Source organism: Onychomys torridus, unplaced genomic scaffold (genome assembly GCF_903995425.1).
Source record: "Onychomys torridus unplaced genomic scaffold, mOncTor1.1, whole genome shotgun sequence".
NCBI classification, from domain to species: Eukaryota; Metazoa; Chordata; class Mammalia; order Rodentia; family Cricetidae; genus Onychomys; species Onychomys torridus.
Genome location: NW_023411418.1, coordinates 31379 through 40545, shown reverse-complemented (window position 1 = coordinate 40545; position 9167 = coordinate 31379). Strand labels below are relative to the sequence as shown.

Here is a 9167-nt window from a genome sequence, read left to right as displayed (position 1 = left end):
TACAAGCTCTCCTGTAGCTTCAGTATCATTTTACATTTCCCTATCAGGTCTTGTCAGAGCCAACTTGCATTGTGAAGCACACATCAGGCCTAAAAGGGAACACCATTATATGGAAGCATGCTGTACACTCTACCAGGGTCACCTATTCAATTCTGATAGCATGTGGTTTGGCATCATGACCTTAGTATTCCACTGTGTGCATGTGTCAAGAATCCCAGACTTGGCCAATGAACTTTATCCCAGTTCCACCTCCCTGCAGCGTACACAGAATATGATGTATAAACAACTGCCAAGACAAGAGAATAAGATTAATTTATCCCTCTGCCAAGTTTAATTTTTCCACATACACTTTTTAAGTACATTATGATTTCTGTGAAACATTGTTTAGATTGTTTTACCAATTTTTATCAGTTCTTTAAGAATTTTGTCCAATATACTTTCATCATATACTTCCTCCCCACAATCTTTCCAGGCCTTCTCCCTTCCATCTATAACCAGATTTGTGTCTTATTTAATAAAATAGATCAATCACAGCTTGTGTTTTCTATTAGTTATTCAATGTGTAGCCTTCCATTAAAAAGTGGTCAATGCTACAGGTTAAATAACCCTTCACTCTTTCAGTAAGCTCTTTTGTTATATAATTGATATACATGGGACTGGGATACAATTTTGCTTGGAATCTAGTGAGCTGGAATGATCCTTAATTGGTTTTTCACTTCTTATCACCCTTACTTGCCTTTAAAAGTTATGAAATTAATTAAAATGACAATATATATTAATAAAATATGCTAGAGCATCATGTAGGATTCTTACCACATGATGACATTAAGCAAAGCCACTACTACCCCTCAATGTCCTGATGTTTTTGTTTAATTTACAACAATTGAAACTCTCCTATCACAGCTAGATGAGATGGACATCATGAACCACCTCTTACATGCTTGATTTCTTTCGTAGTGCCCCTCATTCCTCTATTATCCTTACGTTGGTGTTTTTCATGGGTACAATAAATGTTCATAATCAAGTGTCCCTGTAGCTCATATGACCCAGTCCATTAGGACACTATTTTTTCCCAATCTGTTTTAGCTTGCATAGTCTTTTTCTTAAGGATGCATGAACACCTATGTTTCTTAATTCTTTGTTTCAATGACACTGACACTACAACTCATTACACCTGTCCCCAGGTCCTTCGGCCTCACAAACAGGACTTCCTCCCCACACTCTTCTTCTTTAAAATATTTCCTTTAAAAAACAGTGTATAGAGGATCTCTTGATTATCATACTTTCTGATAATATACACTGTTATATGATCCAAGATTGCATATTTAAAGATTGATTCTATCCAGCATTGTTCTAAAGCTTGTATCTGGGAGATATACCCCATCACATTTACTTCATTTGTCTCCTTTTGAGGATTCACAATATGTCAACACAAGGAAAAGGATGCTAGGAATGGAAAAATTATTTGATTGTTCATGGAATCAAGAAATATAATGCCACATGCAAAGCTCAATGACAGGCCTCAGACAAAGACTTCAGAATCTCATGATGTTTACCTCCCTGTTTACCTTCAGGAAACACAAAAGGGAACAGTTTAAATGATCTCTATAATTTTCCTTCAAGAAGTGGCAGCAAGAATGTTTTCTGTTTTGAATACTGAGAACAGGGGAAACATTGCTCAGAAATGTTTGTGCTTCCACAGCTGTGTGTGCCCATTACTATAGCAGGTGAAAAGGTAATTTCATGTATGAGGGGAGGGAACATGACATAATTAAGACAGATGTTTCAGACACTGGCAGCCTCCCTGCAGCTCATCTGCTGGTAATAAAGATTGTGGCATTGCGATCAGCATCTGACCAAAAACAGTATTGTCTCTAATTGAAGTATTTTCAGCAGGGTCCGTAGATCAAAAGCCATCTCAAGATTCAAGGTGAGTGACCACAAAGAAAGAAAAGTGAGTTTGTACCTGATACTAGGACAATATTTCATTAATGGAGGAAATCCAGAGAAACATGCTCCAACAGCACATAACTAAATCCTACAGATATTCATATTGCAGTGGTATAATCTGAGTCATAATGATATCATTCAAAGTGCTAAAACTTGTTTTAAAACCTACCTGCTAACTCCTCTGCATCATCAGCTTTTCATCATCTGGTCCCACAGTGTCACTATGCATCCTGGGGTTGAGAGTAAAACAATAAATCATCCTAAGCAGAAACTATATCCAGTGGTTGTGTGCTGGGTTCTCTTTATCTTGGAAACATGTATTGTATCTGCCATCAAAGATATCCAGTGGTTGTGTGCTGGGTTCTCTTTATCTTGGAAATATGTATTGTATCTGCCATCAAAGAACTTCAGTCTGAACTAAGGATGAGACTGATTCCCTAATACAGTCAGCCAAGGCACCTACAAGTTGAAATTAGCATTTGAATAATGTACTCTTAATGTCACCAGTCATATGTGTACCATTTCCTTAGTTGCTTAAAAGTTTTCTTTCTTTGTCACAAAAATACCTACCTAATATGGTAATTCAATCGCAGAATGCCCAAAATTCAGGTTCAGATTGGAGCTCTATATGCTGCAACACATATCTGTGAATCTAAACTTTGCGTAGATATTAACATCTGTTTGAAATATATAATAAGATTATTTCATTTTTATAATAGCAAGACACTTCATGGCCACAGAGGGCAGTATGTGCACATAATTCCCGTGGTAGTATGTGTACATACTACCATGTACAGCATTCTGTTATTGCCAATAAAATTATCTGATCAGGAATCAATTAGCACTTCAATGTGTCATCCCAACTTTTGTAAAGCTATGCACAGATTGCAAATTTAATTTAGCTTTATATCTTCTTTATGGTAATTAAGCCATATCATTTCACTTGTGTTATCATTATACCATTGCTATCTTTTCTCCCCCAGCATCCCATAATGCTCAATATAGGGCATAAAACGGGTAGAATATTTCCTGGGCAGTTGAGCATAATTTGTGTATTGCTTCTAAAATACACTCAGAAATAGGCTGTTAACTAATTACTATAGGCAATTAAGAATGATGACAGCCGGGCGGTGGTGGCACATGCCTGTAATCCCAGCACTCAGGAGGCAGAGGCAGGTGGATCTCTGTGAGTTCGAGGCCAGCCTGGTCTACAAAGTGAGTTCCAGGACAGCCTCCAAAGCTACAGAGACACCCTGTCTCAAAAAACCAAAAAAAAAAAAAAAATGATGACAGTAGGCTGGGGTCTTTGGCTACCTATTGGTCTTCCTTGGCCAGTAACTCAAAATGAGGTAGTTCATGCTAGCAATGAAATTTTCATTCAGTAACCCATGTCTTCTGGGCCAGAACTGTTTACCTACACAGGGAAACTTTGCTAAAAATACTTTGTTTCTATTTGATTATTAATAGGAAACAATAATGGTAACAGACAGTTTCCTTTGAAATATCAATGGTAAACCACTTTCAGTTGTGAAATCAAAGAAAAATAAATAAACTTGGACAGGTGACATTGAATGCAAAAACACAGCATAAATTTGTAGCATCCAGTTCAATTTATTGTGATCTCTGAGAATATCAACAACTATTTTCATTGACTTTTCATCTCTATTTAATAATGACACCAACTGAAATGAGGAAGTAAAAATGAGATTTCTGTACAGAAAACTTCAATCAGGGCCAGGCGGTGGTGGCATACACCTTTAATCCCAGCACTTGGGAGGCAGAGCCAGGTGGATCTCTGTGAGTTTGAGGCCAGCCTGGTCTACAGATCGAGAACCAGGATAAGCACCAAAACTGCACAGAGAAACCCTGTCTCAAAAAAACCAAAAAGAAAAAAAAAAGAAAACATCAATCAAGAAAAAACATGTACACATATAACTCAATCTTAGACCTCAGACAGACCACATTATCTTCTTATCTCTAAAGGTGAGATCCTGTGACCTCTGAAACAGAGCAGATAACAACCTCTTTGAGCTCTACGGTATTTCATTAAACGCTCATATCAGGAACTTATAATTCTTCTTTGCTAATGGTCACCAAGGGAGAAAAGTTCAGAGCAAAGTTCTTGTCTGTTCAAGCCTTCATGCCCATTGCTACTGCAGGTGAAATAATTGCAGGTCTGAGGGGAGGTGAGGTCATAGAATCACAAACCCATATTTAGGCACTGACTGGCTCCCTATACCCGACTTCCTGATCTTTGTGGCCATGGAGCTGTGATCAGCATTCTGGTAAGAGTAAGTGTACTGACAGTGTAACAGACTACAACCTGAGAGCAGAGATAAAGAGAAATTGTGGGGAGTTTGGTAAGTGAACATAAAAGACAATAGAACAGGGGGCTGAACCTGGATGAAAGACAAATTCACAAGAGATACAGAGAGTCCTCAGGGATGGAATCAGGAAGAAAAGAACACTGGGTTCCTAGAAGCACTGAGTTATACATTGAACCTAACGTGTTCCTCATTGTCAGTGCCTGATGTGCTGTTTCCCACTAGATAAGAAGACTGGCCCTAATGGGGCCATAAAATGTCACTCTGAAGACAACTTTTTTCTTTATGAGGAGATTTCCCTAGGGCACCTGATAAATGGGGGTTTCTGTAGTCAGTGACAGTGCAGAGCTTTGTGGAAGTTTGTAAGTCTGTGTGTTTTAATTGTCTGTGCACTTATGCACAGTGGTAAATGTGGAGAGTAAGGGGCATGGTAATGAACTCTGCATGAAGAAAGTATTTACAGGTTCTCTCAGTGATTCCAACACTGTTCACTTGGATGTGAACAGACTTTTCTATGAAATATTTTGAAATATGTACTATAAAAACAGATTAGAAGTAAATTCTCCTGGCAATAAATTGAAAATAACAGCAACCTGTAATCTCCTTTAATATGAATAATAAAATTGCAGCCATTCTAGGAATATAACAAGTATTACTTCATGCTTTTAATAAAGAGTGGGATCCTTCCTTCAAACAATATAGTCATCTCTTCAATTAGATGAAAATGAAGGTCTCCTTAACACAAGGAGTTTTCTTTGCCTCAGTGTGAGAGTGTAATTAATGGAAATAGCATTCATGTCCATTTGAAAATACCTATGTTAACTAAACCTCAAGTATCATACTTCCATAGAAATGGCAAGGGACATTGAAATGAAAGCAGTTATATATTTATTTCTTTCTGCCCTCAACTATTAAGACTTAATCTTGTTTTAACAAGTATGAAAACATTCTGATCAATTTTGGTACTAAATTATCATGGCATATAATATTGTAAAATGGGAAGTCTGACCAAATAAAGGGGATTTTTGGGATACCATGGCCTCTCTCCTAAATTTATCACTGTACATAAAATATTTTACATATTAATGTCTATTAACATTTTAATAACAATTCTAACTGTGTCAGTTTTTGAAATTATCACTTCTCATATTGACATGTTGCATATATAGCCTATAATTTACTAACTTCAACTCTAAGTACTCAAAAATTTACTTCATTCTGGTTTCAATATAGATATCATTTATGAACTTTAATTAATATTTTTGCCATCATAATCAGTTATGCATGGATTGATGCTTATTTCCCCCAAGGGAACACAGCACAGGTCATTATTGATCAGTTGTTACAATGGGGTTATTGCTATGTTTCTAAAATGAGCCACAGGTGGCTTCCTGTGCTCAAGCTGTCACTGAGGCATTGTTGCCTCTTTCCACATTTCCTGAGTGTGAACTAAAAGTAACTGAATGCTTTGTACCTCTATTCAATCCTTTCCATGTGTGTAATTTATGCCATGGCAGTGACTGCCCTGTAGGTTGAATATTTCTTGTGGACTCATTCTGGATGGAGAATGTCTTGTTTCCTGTAATAGAGTACATGTAGCCCCAGCCTCATCTTCCCATGCAGGATCCTCAGACTGAGAAAAGGAACTGACACCATGGCAGCCAGTGAGCTAGCTGTAGGAGTGATCTTCTTGTCTCTGACTGTGATTGGAGTTCTGGGGAATTTCTCTCTTCTCTACCATTATCTGTTTCTTTACCGAATAGGGTACAAGTTAAGGTCCACAGACTGGATTCTAATGCACTTGATGGTAGCCAACATCTTCAATCTATTGTGTAAAGGAATGCCCCAGACAATGTCAGCTTTTGGTTCAAAAGACTTCCTCAATGATATTGGATGCAAATTGGTTTTCTCTTTTCACAGAGTGGGCAGGGGTGTGGGTATTGGCAGCACCTCTTTCCTCAGTGTCTTTCAGGCCATTGGGATTGGCCTCAGAGACTCCAGGAGTTCAGACCTTAAAGTCAAAACACACAAGTGCATTTGTTATTCTGTGTACCTGAGCTGGCTACTTCATTTCCTTATAAGCAGTGTCAATCTAGTGCACATGAGGGCAAAACATGGCAACGAAAGTACAGCAAACCTCAAATCTTTCCTATACTGTTATTGGGTCCGTCATGACAAAACCAGAGACATATTGTATGCAGCATTGCTGTCGACTCCTGACATTCTTTTTCTGGGGCTCATGCTATGGGCCAGCAGCTATATGGTTCTCACGCTGTATAGGCACAAGCAGATGATGAAACAAATGCCCAGGATTAATATGTCTTCAAGATCTTCCCATGAGTCCAGAGCCACCAAAACCATCCTTCTCCTGGTTAGTACCTTTGTTTCTTTTTATACACTTTCCTCCCTCTGTCAACTCTTTGGTACTCTGGTATACAAACCCAGCTGGTCTCTGGTGAATGTCACTGCAATGGCCTCCCTGTTTTTCCCGACTGTTTGTCCCTTTCTGCTCTTGAGCCGTGATTCTCGGGTGTCCATCTGTTTTCCCTTAAAAAGTAATAAACATTTCCCCAATGTCTCTGACCAACAGCTGAACTGAAAGTTTGTTCACAGTCCTTAGTTGTTACTGAGTCATTCAGAAAGAATTGTGAGCATAATTAGTCACACCATGTGAGTGTGCAGGTTTTTGCAAAAAAAGCCTGTAAATTACTGTGCATGGAGATGTGCTTGCATACACACAGGCTCACACATATGTGTAATTGAGTATGTCATTTTGTGTGCAAGTATGGGAAAACTGCATTGTCTTTATCATTATGAATCAAGGTATTTATCTGGATGATCATGTAATATATATAAATTAAAAAGGATCATGAAAATGTGAATTTTAGGTACCAAGTTAAGGTGATTGTTAAAAATTACTATTGTGATGTGATTTCTGCCTGTTTGGGTGACTGACACTGAAATAAATGAAAGAACTTTTAAACTTCTATAGCTGATGTTTTCCTGACTCTTGAATTCTATGCTACACTCCATTGTTTTAGAACAGAAGGTGAAATTATGCCCATGATTTACTGTACCTCTTGTACTTACGTTATATTGTGTATTTTTCCTTCTCTTGCACACTGTTTATAAATGCAGATTTGTGCCTTTAACACCTTTCAATTTTCAAGTTACCTCCTTAAAGCACAATAATATTTGTACACTGTACACAGCTCTGAATGCATTTTCAAAATGGAAACTAATGTAATCAGAATCAAACTTGATGGGAGATGCCCATCTCAAAACTATCCAAAATGGAAGCACAGAGTGAACTCACTGCACAGATCCCCTTAACTAATTCTCAATTCACAGGAACGAAATATTTCTTTGTGTAGTATTTATATTTGACTTTTATAATTTTCTGTAATTATCTCTATATTCCTATACATTGATGACAGAATTCAAATGTGTGAAAATTAAAGAGTAAACATGGGTCTTTTTTTGCTCAGTGAACAGAAGAAGTCTCAGGAGTTAAGAATGTGCAGTGTTTTCATAAAGCCTAGAGTTGTGATCCAAGCATCTACATTCTTCAACTCGCTGTTCCCTGTATCTCCAGGTTTAGTGGAGCTGAAATCCTCTTCTGGTTTCCACAGGCATTGTACACATGTGTTGAAATTAGACACAACTGAACATAATTTAACAACTAAAAGTAAATCTTAGAAACCCTTTGATATATTTGTTGATCCACATGCTCTGTGGTTGGTACATGGTCCAATATCTCCTGGGCACATGTGCTAGAAACTTGATTACCAGTGTTGTGATGTTGAGGTGGAAGAAACACCCCACATTTTAGCTACCTCTCACTGCCTATCTTTCCAGGTGTACTCTTGTGAATCACTTCTCCAACTACAATGATTTTATGTGCTCTGAGGTTTCACTATAGCTAGTCAGATTAATCTTCATACTTGCTACTTTTTTTCAGGAATAACCCAAGCTTCTGAATTTTTTCAAGAGACAAAGAATGGTTAAATAAATGTTTTTTTTTTTGAATATGAAGTATCATGCATGGATGGACACTGACATGTAGATCTTCCAAGATATTCTTATGGTAGTTGTATGAACAATTTCTATGTGCACACTTGTCAGTTCAACAGTAATTCAATTTCAGAATGGATATAAATAGTTTTTACATATTATTCTGTAATTCTCAGCACAGTATATGCTCTTGTTTAAAAACGCCGTGTCATTCATAAGTTTTTTCTTGGTTAAAAATACGTCATTATACTAGCTCTACCTTGTTTTTCTTTTTATTTCTTTTAAAACACCAAGACAGAAGGAAAATATTGTTTCCCTGGATGAGTCCCCAATTGGTTTTACAACAATTTCTCATCCCTGAATCACATACATAAAAGCAACACCAAATAGATTGAGTAGGTTTTATTTATATATCTGTGTGTGTGTGTGTGTGTGTGTGTGTGTTTATAAAGAAAATGATCTCATTAATGGAAGTGGGACTAAGTCAATGGGGCATGGAAAGGGTTGGAAAGAGGAAAGGGAGGGGGAAAATGGTATATTTGTATTTAAATTAAAATAAAAATTACTATTTATATCAGAATTGTGTTCAGAGTCAGTACATTGCATCTATTAGTAGAGGTTTAATCCACTCATTTAAAGGAAATTATACATTTGATTATATTATGAAAGTGTTATATTGATCAGTCTGGCATTACCTATCCTCACCTCATTCAGATTATCATCTCTCACCCTCCAAGCTGAGTTTCAACTCTCCTGCTTAGTCTGTCAGTTCTTGCTTGTCAGTCACATGAATGCCACAGCAACTCACAATCAAGGTTAGTCACCAGATTAAAAGTCTCAATTAGGGCTGGAGAGATGGCTCAGAGGTTAAGAGTACTG

The 9167-nt window shown here is 37.3% G+C and overlaps 1 protein-coding gene across 1 annotated transcript; it reads left to right on the top strand.

Annotated features, from left to right (window-relative positions):
• Nucleotides 1-3840: 3840 nt before the first annotated feature.
• Nucleotides 3841-8760, top strand: LOC118575140 (vomeronasal type-1 receptor 4-like). The gene has a single exon (XM_036175797.1). It carries the CDS (start codon nucleotides 5929-5931, stop codon nucleotides 6871-6873), a length of 945 nt encoding a protein of 314 aa, XP_036031690.1. The 5' UTR covers nucleotides 3841-5928; the 3' UTR covers nucleotides 6874-8760.
• The last annotated feature ends 407 nt before the right edge of the window (nucleotides 8761-9167 follow it).